The 16,354-nt window shown below is 43.0% G+C and overlaps 1 protein-coding gene across 4 annotated transcripts in view; it reads right to left on the bottom strand.

The window, feature by feature from the left end:
- The window catches only part of CACNB2 (calcium voltage-gated channel auxiliary subunit beta 2), a 255,787-nt gene that overhangs the window by 102,356 nt on the left and 137,077 nt on the right, over window positions 1–16,354 (bottom strand). Inside the window, exon 1 of one of the 4 annotated variants that reach the window (XM_063452515.1) lies at window positions 5,831–6,150. The exons of the other annotated variants lie outside the window; for them this stretch is intronic. Within the exon in view, the coding sequence (XP_063308585.1) occupies window positions 5,831–5,896 (66 nt within the window). The 5' untranslated portion in view covers window positions 5,897–6,150. Of the gene's footprint in view, window positions 1–5,830; window positions 6,151–16,354 lie in introns of those variants that run through there. 4 annotated transcript variants of the gene reach the window in all.

The raw sequence follows: 16,354 nt of genomic DNA, 5'->3' as shown, positions 1-16,354 counted from the left end.
GATCTGAATAGTCACAATAAAGGGCTGACCCAGTTTGTTTCTCAGGTCCAGCTCAGTGTCTTGTGAAGAAACATTTTTTTTCTGTTCACATAACAAGTCAGCTATTTTCCTTAATCACACCTGGCTTGCATTAACTGGGCAGTGTGAGTCAGTTGCCTGTGTGTCATTGTTTTAAATAGCTCATGTGGATATTTTTGTGGACCAAAACTGTGAAAAACTATAATGGATAGACCTTCACATTTAATATAAAAACAAGATTTAGAGCAAATTCTGTAAAGGTCCCTTCTGCCTTGTATTGACATCCCACACTATATACTTTTCCTATTGATTTCACTAATGTCCATCCACGTCAACAACTTCAAGAGTCCCATCGGGTTAAAGGCATGGTATATGATATCATCACATAACAAAGATATCACAGCTGCCTAGACTTTGTAAGTGAATTTCAAATTTAAGGCCAAACAGCAGATTTAGAAAAATTCTCTAAGTCAGTTATGCTGCCTAATCACCTACTTTGACCTTGAAGAGCCACTACACAGGTCCAGCCTTCCCCAACCTCCAACAAAAAACCCACAGTTTAGTAGATATACAATGAAAACATGCATGCATTATTTTATGTACGTATTCATTGGAAGTATAGTCTAAAAGAGTTTACAAAATCTGCAGTTGTTATGACTGCAGCCTTTGTAAGCCCTCCCCTTATTCCCGGTAGAGACTTTCAGTCTCTTTACAGGGAAGTAACCAATCAGAGGCTTCTCACTGAGAAGGATTGTGCACACGCATGCATACTATTGTGTGCACGCAAGCCTGTTCATGCACGAGCACGCATCCCACGGCGTGTGCAATTCTGAGGCTGAGGAGCTGGTCTGAGGTCTGTGAAGGAGAGGCTCAAGTAAAGCGTGCTTGCCACTTCCATTAGCTCAGGGGAGCTAAAAGAAGTAGGAAGGAATCCTCCCTGGCTGTTTGATGGTGAAACTAGTTTATTTATAAAGTCCTGATTTCTCATAGAAATCAGCACTTCTATACACTGCAGTTAAATGAGGGTACTCCTCACCTATAAAACACTTCAGTAAGCTGAAGTGATTTTGGGGTGTGGAGTGGTCCTTTACACTTTAAATTCCCCAAAAATCTGAGTGTAGTGGATAACCAAGTCTGTCCATTGACATGCATCACTTGTCTTCGCCTTCTCTGATAACCAATGTTTCCATTGGGTTGGGTCTGGTCCCCCCTTCCAATGGCTGGAAAACGTATGCAGTGCCATTTCTCTTTATAATGTGAGTTATAGCATATCATAAAAGAGAAAGCACATAATGTTCTGTTTTCTTTAAGCACCGTAATTGTTCTGGATGATGAATGCACTGAATCATCACTTGATAATGACGGTAATGTTCAATATCTGTTAATTTAAGCACTTGATCTAAAATAAATATTCTGTAAGAACAGGGGCGTATTACCTAGATACAAATTGCAATGGCTCAAAAACAGAATTTAGGCTAGAATGCCCAAACTGTGTCTACAGGTGAACAATTTTCTCAAATCAGCTGTTTTAAACGGCTTTTTGCTATCTGCGTTTTAATTATTTGTTTGATGAATTAAATGGACACTCCAGACCCCTAAAACACGGGCTTGCTGAAAAACTGTGTGTATGAAGAATGTGTCCTTTTTATTTCATTTTGCAAAAAGTGTAGATTTTAATCGAAATTGGCATTTTTGCAAATGAACCTGGTTTAACCCCCTTGGCTTTCAATTAGTCCTAAATCATGATGCAGCAATTGCCCAGAGCACCTGCCTTGCAAACACTTTTCATTGAGATACATTGGGAAGTCTGTGATTGGGCAGCCACAGAAAGTCTGGGAAGGGGAAGAAGGGGAGGGCTTTCAAAGGCAGAACTGTACCTTTTGCAAGCTGTTTTATATATATATATATCTCAATTTAAAAAAGAAAAATGCATAATTAAATGCATTCAAGTTTTCATTTGTGGTATATCTACTAAACTGATTTTTATTTATTTAGTATTTGGGCAGTGGAGTGTCTCTTTAACCCTTTTTTGATAAGTAAAAGCTGTGAATCTGTTTGACTTCTTTACCATCTACTTAGGAAAATAAATCACGACTAAGAAAATTGCTGGGAAAATTCAGTATCTATAGAGTATCCCCAAGCGGTTCTTAATAGAAGTACTGATTGTAAAAGTGCAGGGGGAGGGGTTAAATGCAAACACTCATGTTTACATGTCCACTCTGTACATATGAAAAATATAGAGAAAAAGAGAAAATTCTGTATTCTACTACAGGAATAGAGTATGAGTTAAGATTCAGAGTATTTTTAAGCTGGGTTTCACTAAGTTAGATAAAGAAATATTTTACTGGACTGTCCCTTTAAACTTGCCTTATACTGACTAAAGCAGGCTTCCCCAAACTCCGGCCCTCAAGATGTTGCTGAACTACAACTCCCATGATTCTATGAATGAAATAGGCTGAGAATCATGGGAGTTGTAGTTAAGCAACATCTGAAAGGCCGGAGCTTGGGGAAGTCTGGACTAAAGCATGCATCCCAAACGTCACCCCCCAGATGTTGAAGAACTACAACATCCATGATTCTCTGGCCTCTTCAAATAATTCTTGGAGTTTTAGACAATCTACAGCTGGGGGACCTTAGTTCAAGATCCCTATTGTAGAGATTACTTTGCATGATATACGTCCAGCTCTTTATAATACCGCTTGGAGAATACTAGTGGACAAACACCATTTAACGAGCAGAGTTAAAGGGACACTATAGTCATCCAGACCACTTCAGCTCAATGAAGTGATCTGGGTGCCAGGTCCCTCCGGTTTTAACCCTTCACATGCAAACATAGCAGTTTCAGGGAAACTGCTATATTTGCATAGCAAGGTTTATCCAACCTCTAGTGACTGTCTTCCTGACAGCCGCTATAGGCGCTTCTAAAACGCTGGATGCAAAATTTGCATCCAGCGTGCAGAACGTCCATAGGAAAGCTGACGTCGGCAGGAGAGGAGAGGTCACCAGCGCCGAGGGAGCCCGGAGCTGGATTAAGGTAAGCAGCTGAAGGGGTTTTAACCCCTTCAGCGCCACGGGAGGGGGATCCTCACCCTCAGGGTTTGTTTTCCTGACACTATATAGTGATCCTTTAAGTTATAAAGTTCCAATTAATAGCCTGTAACGTTACAGGAATACCCATGAGGGAAGGGTTGCCATCTTAGAAGTATGCAAATTGTATATTAGAAAAGTCTGTCAGATGCATGCCAAGTTTTGCTCAGATGCATATGTTGAAGGAAGGCTACACATTGATTAATCACAATCAGGGTTATTCACTTAAGTGAGAATTGACAGGAATTCAATTGAAAGTAAATTCAAAGAGAAATTCACATTTCAGTCCAAAGCAGCTGAAACGGAAGTATAGCTTTAGAATTTTTTACGATTCAGCATCATGGGACCTCAGCTGTGCCTTTACCTTTTAGCTGTTCCTGCTCTACTACGCCATAATACTCATTTTCTGCATTAGCATGTCTTATTTTTCCGGATTTAAATTTTTCAATGCCATCTGAAATTTATAAAAACAACTTTTCATGACCGCCGCAATTAACATAGTACTCGAGTTAAAGCAAACTAAATACACTTTGAACATTCTAGCCTATCAGAGGTTTGGCTGTAACTTCCCAAGCAATGAATCATACATAATTGTTTATCTGGACTGCTAGCACGAGTCCTTTCCCCGAATTGAAACCACATGTTTTTTAGGCGGAATATTTTTAGAAATATCAGCTAAGGAAAAGTTCTTTCGAAAAAGAAAAACGTGTTAAGTTCGCTGTCTTATTCTACATAAACCAAAACTATAAAACTACAACATTAAGCTGAGGTTTGCTCTTTTTTTTTCTCCTTTCACTAAAGCTTAAATTCCTTCTGAGGGGCCTGTGGATACTCAGAGATGTCAAAGAAACTCGAATAGGTATTTTCAGCTAAACCGGTTAGCTGGATCTGTAATGGGATTTCAACATGTGTTTTATTTACTGTCTGAAACTTCTAAAACGATGGCTGGGCAGTTCTAGAATAAGTAATAAATGCTGTGACTTGGTAGCATATTTTTTCACATACAGCATGCAAGAGCTTATAGGTATTGCAGAGTCCAGCTTGATTTTGAATACACATCACACCGTGCCACAACAACAACTGATGATGCAAGTAAACAACATATAGTCTATCACGGCTCTGGATCTCTAGAATAGCTTTAGAACTGCAGTCACTTCTATATATATCATATAGAACTCTCACATTTATCACTCCTTGGTACAACTCCTCACTATTTTACTTTATTCATCCCAGCGTAGAGATGGTTAACCTTGCCAATCAAGAGTTTGGGAAATCTATTTTCCTCCCGGCTGGCTGAGGATCATGGTAAATGTAGTTCACAAACATCTAAGTGCCAATGTTAAACATCATTGTTCTGGATTACAGGATTCTCCAAACTCCGGCCCTCCAGATGTAGCTATATTTCATTGAAAGAATCATGGGAATTGTAGTTCAGTAACGTCTGGAGAGCCAGAGTTTGGAGAACCCTGTGAATCTAGGACAAACATTCCAGGGACTTCCGGCTGAGAGTCTAGAAATGTACAGATTTCTAGAACAGCCTCTAAGGTTGCAGAGGATTATGGGAGTCAGCGTTCATGCCACAGTGAAGTTAATCCATTTGCTGGTGAAATTATGGCAGCATTATTATTATTAGTTTATCAATAAACTCTTACTGTGAATACATTCACTGTATCATTGTATTATTACATTTTAACACTTGGAGTGTTCCCAAGATAATTCAATCATTACCTAAGTTTTGGGGTTTTGGGTGGCATGGTGGTTTAAGACAGTATTCACCACGAGAACTCAGAACTAAGTAAATATTTAATGTTTCACTTGTTTTTGCTCACTTTTTAAAATATATTTATTGATACTGGGTCGGTGTAATCTGATCATGCTTCTTCTGGAGGCCTTTATCAGGCAAAAACAAAAAAAAGAAATCTGCCCAAGGAAGACGGTTTCACAGGAAACAGTGTTTGCCATTGTGTATTTTGTAGATAAAAAGGATGCTGTCAAAAACGTACAAGAAAAAAAACAAACACTCACATGAATGCTCAGAAAACTTCTTCCTCTGGAGTGACAAAAGACTGTTCCTAAGATTACTTCCGAAATCAGTAAGTGTTTTTATTGTGGATTTGACCAATACTAAAGGATATGTCAGTAATACGATCATTACAATGTATAGAGGTATTAACCCTTACAGCTTCAAATGTGGACAGGGTTAAAGGAAATGCAACTCAGAAATAAAAACACATAAGGCTTATTCACTAAAATGGGAATTGTAAAGTTAGCCAAAATACACAAATTGGAAAGATGCCCAAGTCTGGCTATTTTTAAAAAAAAAAATTTTGTACTTGGATATTTTAACCTAAAATATGCAATCTCCTTACCCAGTTGTTCACAGTTTTCAATTAAGTAAATCAACCCCTAATAATCTGGTGGCAATGCTGATCTCTGGAGGTGAATACTTTACGCTCAACTCAAGCGAACCAGCTCCTTGAGTATCGTTTGATGTTTATTTTTGTAATGCGGGAGCTCGTAAATTATATTAAACAATTCCGTTAAATTGGAACCATGTACGAAACGTCGGACTTGTTTCATTAACTCATAGAGGCTTAATTGGTTTAGGTACCTTCCTTACTAATCAAGGAAAAAGTCAAACGCAATCTACAAACAGTCCTTTCAAAACTTGAAGGGGAAAAGTTAAATGTTCTGAAGATAGGAAGGAAGCTTTAAATGATCTTACCTCGTCTGATTCCTCACTAGCATAGATGTACATTTCAGTCATTTCCCTATCCCTAGAAAAAGTCATCAGTAATTCGGCATCTCCATTAGGGAAGAGACAAAGGCTTCCTTGTTAGAATTATTCTTCTCCTACAAAGTTGTTTCTTTCCCACGGTCAGAATATTGTCTAAATAAATCCTGTTTATATGATGACCACGGCAGAAAGGAACCCAAGTTGTCCTACAACAGTGCAAGAGGCTGCTATAGAATCAAGATCCATAGATGGTTAGAAAAAGGAGCATTTGGTAAGGATGTGCATATCCGTTACAGTGAGAGGAAAGAGTTTACTCTGGGAAGCAAGTTCTGTTAAATGAAGCCAGTCACATGGTGCAGCGAGGGACATGTATTGGCTTCTGCTCAGCATAGCAAATTTCACAAGACTACTTCAAGTCTAATGCTGTGCTGAAAGCAGACTAGGTCATTAAATATCACAAATAGCTAGCTTGCTTTAACAATACACCTTAAAGCATTCACCGTTACAATACAAAAAAAAAAGGAAAGCCCAAACTCTATGATTCAGATATAGTTTAAATTTCATTTTAAATATGCAGCTAATTAATATAAAGTGCTTCCTGTAGATATTGTAATATACATTTGCAATGATTAATCTACCCTACCTTACTGGAAAAAATACAAATTTAAATAATGAAAATACAAAAATATTTTTTTTTTTTGCAATGTACAAAATGTAGGCTGAGGGTAATGAAATACATACAACACATACATCACATGCATATAAATACACATATATGTATATTGAATGGTGCAGTGATTTTTTCACCTTAGCATTACCTCCTGCACCTCTGCCTTTTTTTTGTACATTGCTTTGTACCTTCCTGTGCTGTTAGTAGCAATACAGCCCCATGGCAACTTAGCTGCACCGGCCGTCAAGATGATCTAAACCTACATGTCCACCTACATGTTACATGTCCACTTTCTTTTTTTTGTTTTTGCATGCAGCTATATATTTAATATTTTTTTGCAATAGTGACCAGGTGTGTACAGAGATAGTCATAATCTAAATACTGCACAGGGTAGGTAATCTGACCGTGCACTAACATACTGAACACCCCTTTCGTCAGCCTGTGGTATCCAATCTCTTTAACTCTCTCTATGCCTCATGAAACAACAGACCAGATTACAAACCAGTTCTGTTTTTTTTTTCCCTTAACCACTGTATCACAACTCGTATATAATTATATATCTCATTCCATTCAGAAACACTTCAGACTTGATGAAGGAAGTGTGCCGGTAGTCACCATCACTGAGATCATAAGACTGACACTTCATGTAGGTCCCTGGTTGACTCTTATGTTTAAGTCACCCTGTACCAATTAGAGGTGCAGGGTGTGTATTATAATGTTATTTGGGGAATGTTTTATGTTACCCTCTGTATGGCTGTGGGGCTTGTGCAGCGCCTCCTGTTGGTTACAACAGTTATGTGCACTACCTGAATAGCAGAGCTAGTTTGTTTGCATATTCAGGTAGATCTGAATATTATACTTTATGCAAGCAAGGAACTTAATTTTGTCTTCCCCACCCCTTCATAAATATAGTTTTGTATTATTATGAGTGCCCGTATGATTGGCCACATGCTTTTGTTGTGTCGCCATTAGTCTAATGTAAGGCAGATAGGAGATAGTCCTGGGTGAATATAAAGTATTGGGAACTGTGTGTTCTGTGTGGTTTGTTCAAAGATTCCAGTCGCTGGGCCTGGGACAAGAAAGAGCTAGGCCTGAGAGCCGCAAATGCCTTTGTAAAGGCAGTAGTAGAAAGCAGGACAGGCAGAGGGGTCGATACCTGCCTGGAGACGGGCAGAGGGATCGATAAATAAGAAATTTGAAGTTAGTACTACACTATTATTTTGTATCTGCATCACTGGATCAATATGCTACTCATACACTTTTAAAATGACACTAAAGTCACCCAGACCACTTCATCTCTATGGTCTTATCATTTTAAACCTTTAAGATAAAACATTGCCATTTCGCTGAAAGGGCAATGTTTACCTTGATGGGTAAATGTGCCTTTACTAACTGTCTTACTGACAGGCACTAGACGCGCTTCCTGCTGCTCTAACCGAGTAACGTTCGCCCCCCCTCTATGAGAAGCATTGGATTGGATCATTAGATCATGACACGGGGGGTACACTAGATAACCCTATATATAATAATAATATATATATATATACATATTATGTTCCTTTTATAATGTATCACACGGCAACCAAGGCATTTCATAAAAAGCTGATGTATTAAAAAACACAAAAAAAAACCAGGACCTTGAGAGGAAGTGCAGGGGCAGGGCAGACTTTGTGGTTAAAATGTTTGTGAACGGTTTAACCCCTTCTGGTAAGATGTCGCCCTGGACCTCCTCGCACCACAATAATTTAATTGTGGGTCTTTTTTATTTTTGATAATAATAATAATAATAATAATAATAATAATGTATTTTGGTCCATAAATCCTCCCTCTCTACCTGTAGTGTTACCTTTTTAGCTCCTATAACATAGCTGTATATTATGTAAACCTTTTTAGATAAAAAGCTGACAGCTGAACTACAACTCCTAGAATCCCTTGCTGTACCCATAAAACACTGCTGTATAATGATTTATGAGATAAACGTGAGCACAGCTACAGGAAATTAAGGGAGTTTTGTGATTGGCTCAGTCACTACCTACTCTGGGCAGAATTATTTTTTTTTATTGTGTTTTAATATATTGCTTTTGAATATTTTTCAATATATTATCTGCATGAGAAAAAGCCAATTCCAAATTTTAGCTGACACTCCAAAAACTGACAAGGTTAACGTCCACCGGTAACAGAAGGAGCCTGCGCAACCTACGTATCAGACTGATAATAAATGTCTAAATCCAGACGCCATAAAAGTTTCCCCCTGAACTAGGGATGAAGCAATTCCCGGGAACTTGCTTTGGCTTCTTGTTGGGGTCCAGCTGATATCCCTCTTGGAGAAACAAAAATAACAAAAGGTTTATAGTTACTTCTGCACCAGAGCATTGCAAGCGGATCAACAAATATCTAAATGCAATCAAAACACTAAACAGATAAATTAAAAATAAAACACGCAAGAATAATAAAACTCATGTCTAACCGAAGCAGTATCTAGACCACACTTGTGCAGTAGGTCGTTCTACCGTTTACTGTTTGCAGATCCCCTGTCTGGGAGCCTGAGGTCTGTTTTGATCTGCATGTTGGTGCTTAAAATTACGAGCTGATCTATCTCTATGGCGATAAGAAGGATGCTTCCTATGCTATGAGTGTAACCAGTATCAGCCTCTAGGTTATTAGACTGACCAGATGGTACTGTGCCCGTAATCTCAGATGTTACATACAGACTCTGTGCTCGCTCTGTGGATCTGAATCTACATTTTTAGCAATGCATCTTGCTCGTTTTAATCAACATTTTACTCTGCACATACAAAAACACACACATGAACATTTGTGTACATTTGTGTACCTTAAAGGGATACTACAAAGTTGTATTCCTAGCACTGTAGTTTCCTCTGTCCCCTCTCCCCCAGTCCACCCTGGCATCCCTCCTGCCCCGGAACTGCAAGGGTTAAAAAAAAACCACCTTGTAACACTTACCCAATTCCAGCGCCGATGTCCCTCAGTGCTGGGTCAGCTCTCCGCCTCCTTTAATGTCATTCGGTAAGTGGGAGGGCAGGCTGATGCGCATGCGTTGCAAGCACAGAAAGCACATTAGGCCCTCCCCTTAGTAATGCATTGACTCAATGCTTTGCTATGGGCATTTAACTGACGCTGGATGTCCTCATGCAGTGCGTGAGGACGTCCAGCATCAGTTAAGCAACCAAACGTTCGGTAAAATCCCGGTAGTTTCTCTAAAACTACAATGTTTTACATTGCAGGATTACGTGTGACAGGGACACAGCACCCAGGCCACTTCAATGAGCTGAAGTGGTCTGGGTGCCTATAGTGTCCCTATAAAGTAACATTAAACCTGTATTCCTAACACTTTAGGCCCATGTCTTGTTATAAAACTTGTCAACATCAGATAACAGAAGGAAGATTTTACTTAACTTTTTCCAGCATCGAGAATAATTTAATGCTTCTCATCTGTCTGCCTCACACAATGTCCCATAGGACAGTATAGAGGAGCATTGGAGACCCGATGTGCACGTATGCATCCAATATTTCCTGAATCAGTGCCAAATGTCAAATGATAGCAGATATTACATTATTAAGGCATTCATATTGAATTCTCTCTTTAGTGAATAACCCTGTGTAATTATTTCTTGTAAGTGACATGCCAAGACTCTAAGACTCATATGCTAAGCATGACACATCAGAAAGCAATTTGCTTAATGAGTAGAGTGATGCATGGAACACTTTTAAGATTTCTAATGTTAGAATTAAATAGATTTACACTTGTCAATAGCTCTTTGCTTAGGGTTTAACATCAATAATATTTGTTATATAAAGAATGTATAAATTGACATGTGAACACGCTATCTGCAAATATAGTCAAAACTCTTAATGATTCACTTGCCCATTTCGCAAAAGATGAAAAACACGAGGGCAATAGCTTGTGTGTGTCCCTTGCCAGAATTTTTCAAACGTATATGTAGAAGGCCACGCCACTGTATTTAGCTGTAAATGAGAGCGCAGAGTGGAGTAACTCCATATTCCGCTTTTATAAATGCACAGCATTACATCATACATCTTGTCATTAGATATGATGTCATAAATACACTAAAATTAGGAACATTTAACATTTTTACCAGTATTTTAGCAAAATAAAAATAACAATATTTTAAATATTAAAGGGACACTATAGTCACCAGAAAAACTACACCCTCTGCATTGAGACACTCATAGAGATATACTGATTCAATGCATCTCTATGAAGAGATGCTGATTGGCCAGGGCTATGTTTGGCTTTTGTTGGCTCTGTCCCTGATCTGCTACCTTGACAGTCTCAGACAATGCAATGCTTTCCTATGGGAAAGCATTGTGATTAGCTCAGAACACCACTTCAGATGATGTGAGCCAAGCAGGCAGATCATGGGCAGAGTCAGCAGCAGACTGGAGTAAAGGTAAGATTTTACTAAATTTAGAGGCCAGGGGAGGCTAGATGGTGATTTAACAATATAGAGTCAGGAATACATGTTTGTGTTCCTGACCCTATAGTGTTCCTTTAATGTTAAAGAGTTTCTCCAACTGTTTGAAAGGGGGGGAGGGGTTAACTTTTTGGTATAATTTGTCCTATTGGGCACTATGAATAAGCTCCTCCCCTCCTTTTACATGTTTTCAGTATAAACTGCAAAAAAAAAAAAAAAAATTTTGGCTTTGTCCTGACATCAGAGGGGGCCTCTTGAGGGAAGGGAAAGTTATTTTTAAGAAAATAACCTATGTGTGCAACGGAGGGAGGCAGGAGAGAGCACAACGTGAGTGGAAGGGAGGCAGGGGAGAGCAATCTTCCCATGCAGGCCCTCTGCCTGCAAAGGAGAAGAATATCACATCTGTCACCAGCGTACTGTACGTGCTGACAACAGACATAACATATGCACAGAATTGAAATCGGGCAGCCGGGAACAGAGTTTTGTATTGTCTACATCATGTGTGCTGGGGGTGCAACTAGCCCCCAGCACACAATTAAAAAATAACTTAGTATGTGCAGTGTTTCAAGTAGAAACATTGCACATATAAACTCCTACCACCACAACCACTTCAAATCATGGTGGTGGGAGTAAGCCTTAATAGTCAATTCAAGGTTTTGTTTACGTTTTGTTTTGATCACAACTTGTACAACCCAGGCAGAGAGTCCAGAGAACTTGTACAACTGCCTCAGTCCTTAAAGGGTTAAAAGCATGCCTAGCTGATAGGACCCCTTTGTGTATATAAAACTACATAACAACCCAGGCTCTGCTGAAGGGGGTAGCAAAATGTATTGGTAAGGAAATTAGACTTCAATAAAAGAGTTGTTTTAAACGAGTATGAAGTATGACAGGATCTGTAGTTCACCATAGATGGTGTAAAAAAAAAGGCAATCATTTTGGATATATATGAAATCCTCTCCAGTACATAATGAGAGTTGCAGTCTTTTTTCCAATTAATCCAGATTTAAAAGTGATCTGATCCGATGGGGGCGGAGCCTGACCGTTCAGGAAGATGGCAGCATAATCCTATAGCTCCCTCTTCCCAGCATTTTCAATCCGCCGACATCCGCACGCACGACCCGCAAATCCCCTTCAGAGAACCCTCACCGCATACCCCGCTCGCTCAGCAACAACCCGGTGAGATGGGGGGTGGCAAACAAAAGAAGGATCAGACACCTTCGGTCGCCACAATATTCCGCCCGCAACAAGAACAACGGCGGCCATCTTGCCGCCAACAGACGGAAGAACATGGCACAGATTCCGAAGGTAGCGAATGCACAACCACATCTGATGCCCCTCTGACACTGCACGATATGAAAAGCATGCTACAAGAAGCCACGATGGACATAAAAACTCACATGGCGACGGAGCTGGATAAACGGCTCTCAGGCCTGAAAGAAGACATCGAGGCCTTGACGAGCAGGTCCACCCACACGGAGACATGCATTAAAGAGCTCACAGCCTCCACCCAGGCACACTCCCAGGATATCACATACCTCCACGCCAAAATCGAAGCCATGGAGGAAAGTCTGGAAGACTTAAATAATAGATCCAGAAGGAACAATATCCGGATCCGGGGCCTACCCGAAACGGTCACAGCTGAGAGCCTCCACACCACACTCACTGACCTGTTCACAGCTATTCTGCCCAACGCCTCAGCGCAAGACCTCCTCATCGACCGGGCACACAGGGCACTCCGGCCGCCTGCCATGAACCCAGACACCCCCAGAGATGTCATCATCAGACTACACTTCTTCGCGATCAAGGAAAGAATCCTCAACCTTGCCAGAACCACCCCGCCACAATACCAGGGGACCCGACTGGCACTCTACCAAGATCTTGCCCCATCCACCCTGAAGAAACGGAGGGACCTCCGACAGCTAACCCTCACCCTAAACCACCACGGCATCCGATACATGTGGGGGCACCCGTTTAAACTAATAGTGCGCAAAGAAAACCAAACCTACATTCTGACGAACCCGGCAGAGATGACCCCATTTGCTGAATCACTGGGCATCACTCTACTACCACCACCACCGATGACGGGCCGGAACGCAGGCGGCAGAACCCGGCCCCAGAGAGAGAGATATGCCAGGTCTCCACGCCGCACATCGCGCAAAAGAACGCCCTCACAAACCGAAGACAGAGACTAGACACTGGAACTGGGCCCGCACCCTGAGACCCCGAGACGGCTCATCCTGACGCTCCAAAACAGGGCAAGTAAACTCAAGCTCTCCCACACCACCCATTGCCCCGCTTACCCGGATGGGGGGCCCCTCCAGGGGCAACTGTCCCGGCCACGGCCTATAGACACATCTTCCCACCTCCCAGGGCCCTGCCTGCCCACTACGCCTATCCCGCACCTAGAAACGGCTAAATACTTACCCCCCATGTAAGGAGGGGACATTGCAAAGAGGCCCACACGTTCGAGCAACCAGCCGGTCACCCCAACGCAGAGAGACTTAGCCCGCTAGGCACACACACCCTGACGGGTACTTGGCATCCAACCTGCCTATAGCACGGCCACCGAGACACTCCAAAAAACCCCTGCGGCCTGTGGGCACTGGCGATGGCGACCGGGGACTGAAAGAAAACCAACGCCATCTCTTGAACAAGCTAACCTACCGACCTCCCAGAGATAATGTGCCCTAACTTTCTCCCTTTTCTTTTCTCTTCTAATGTGTGGGGTATGGGACACATATGTTGGACAATGTTGCTATTTGCCAAATTAAGGGGTCACCATAACACGACAAGCTCAGAGACATGGACTCCCCGGAACACCCAGCCCCACACCATGCCTAGTCACCTACCCACGACATAAGTCGAGTCAAGACAAAATGGAGGGACCTTACACGCTGACACCAGCAGGACATAGCTTAGCCCCCCCCTGGACATCCACTCTGACTTACCGGCAGCCCACTACACATCATGGCATATCCCGGTAATAGCCTAACCCCTACCGCTCGACGACACACGGGGGGGAACCTATAGGGATCTGGGAGAATAGCGGGCGACATAAAAACTTAGTAGTTCCACTGACGAGGGGCCTCTGCCCCTGATCGACCCACACAGCAGGGCCACACCATCCACAATATACCGGGCACTCATAACCAGATGATCCCGAACCCTGACAGCCCAGCCGTCCCCAGTTGCAGCCCTCGTGGACCGGGCAACAACATATTACCGGCCCAATAACACACGCTGGGCCGCGCCACACAACCGAACCGGACGGTACCCCCAGACAGGAGGCGGGCCAAGGAGACGAACCCAAGTGCAGACACCAGACTACCACAACCAACACCTATGGGTTGGGAGACAAGCTCCTGTGCTACCGCCACAGCCTCTCACTCCCTCACGCACCCCCAAAACGTTACCTGTCTCGGCACGCCTCACCAGGTATGGGCCCCCGACCAACTAGTCCAGACCGACGCAGTCGCCCTCCACCTTAGACCATGACACGACCCCTATCGCACCGGAGTCAGGGCGACAAAGGTCAACAGCGTTAGGCAAAATGTTATAAATGTTATTAATGGTGTTAAAGTTTTTGATGTTGATATTATTGTTGTTAATAATGCAGATCAACCCTCTCTCTTCTTTGAAGATCATTGCTTCCTGACATGCAACCATATCTAACACATCTGTTATATATATCTATCTAGCTATGTATAACTATCTATGTATAATCATCCATGTATAACCATCTATACACCCACCCCACCACAACCCGCATGAACACATTGACACTCTACTTATCTAACAAATGTTCTCTACCCGCAGATACTGATTTAGTGCGTATTCAAGTACGCCGATGCTGGGAGAGAAGGGAGACGTGGACACGGACGAACCACCTCTTCCTTCCCTCTTCCCTGTTCACCACACTTCCTCGTTAGACCAGCGAGAAAAGGACTGACCACTCCGACCCCCAGGACGACCTGGCAACACCAAAGTAAGACCAGGTTTACCCACACTACACCCAACCACCACTCCTCCCACCCCTCTCCCCCCCCTTCCCCTTCCCCTCCCACCCACACTCAACCCCCCTGGGCACACCACAATGCCACCACAACCCCAGAGACCACCCCCCACAGGAACAGACAGCCGGGGAAACACCGGCCCTGCACGACTCACATGCATTTCCATTAATTGTAAAGGCCTAAACAACCTGGCCAAACGACACCGCCTTCTCAGGTGGGCCAACCGCACCTCAGCGGATGTCATCCTACTCCAAGAAACCCATTACGAACACACACGGGCATTCCCGCTCATGAGTAGACACTACAAGGACTGCTACATGGCAAACTCCCCCACAGGGAAGATTAATGGTGTGGCAATCATGGTTAGGAAAACATGCCCTCTAACCATTACACGATCAATCCCAGACCCCCAAGGCAGATATGTGACGATCTTGGGCCAGGTAGGAACACACAGATACGCCATCTCCTCCATCTATGCCCCTAACGACCCCAACACCCAATTCTGGAACTCCTTCCAGGCGCACCTCCGCCTATTCTCCGCACACCACCTGATAACAGGCGGGGACTACAACGCCACCCTATCTCCAGCGATTGACAGACGGAGACCTCAAACACCACACACACGACCCCAACCCCCCACTCGGAACGACAAATTACTACAGGCATTCGTCTCCCGCACCCAACTGGTCGACGCATGGAGAATACTCCACCCTTCCACTGCGGACTACACCTTCTATTCTAACCCACACTCCTCTTATTCCCGCATAGACATGTTCCTCATATCCCCTTCCCTACTCCCCCAAGTCACAAACGCAGCCATAGGCCCGATCACCTGGTCGGACCACGCAGAAACCTCCCTCACAATCACTATCCCACAAACAGCAAAGACATGGTCCTGGAGACTCAACCCCATACACCTTCATGATAAATCAATCCGGGAGAAGATCCGAACAGAGATCACTGAGTACTTCACTACTAATGAAGGCTCAGTCCCATCCACATGTACCCTGTGGGCCGCCCACAAGACGGTCATAAGGGGCAAGTTGATAGCAGTGGCCACGGCACATAAGAAACAACAGCTACAGCAGCTGGAAACACACCTAACCGCACTCAGAGCACTAGAACCCCAACACAAAACAAATCCAACCCCCACCCTCACGGCACAACTGCAAACACACAGACAGGAAATACAAAAATTCATGGCACAAGACTCAAAAAAGGCCCTCCAATGGACCAGACAGATGTTCTACGAGAAGTCGAACAAAGCCGACACACTCCTGGCACACAGGCTCCGTAAATGGACCCGCACCAAACACATAACCCAAATCCGAACCCCTGAAGGCACCACATGCAACACCCCGGAACAAATAGC

The sequence above is a fragment of the Pelobates fuscus genome, chromosome 4, assembly GCF_036172605.1.
Source record: "Pelobates fuscus isolate aPelFus1 chromosome 4, aPelFus1.pri, whole genome shotgun sequence".
Lineage (NCBI taxonomy): Eukaryota > Metazoa > Chordata > Amphibia > Anura > Pelobatidae > Pelobates > Pelobates fuscus.
The sequence above is the reverse complement of the archived record's forward strand: the minus strand, read 5'-3'. Positions and strand labels throughout refer to the sequence as shown.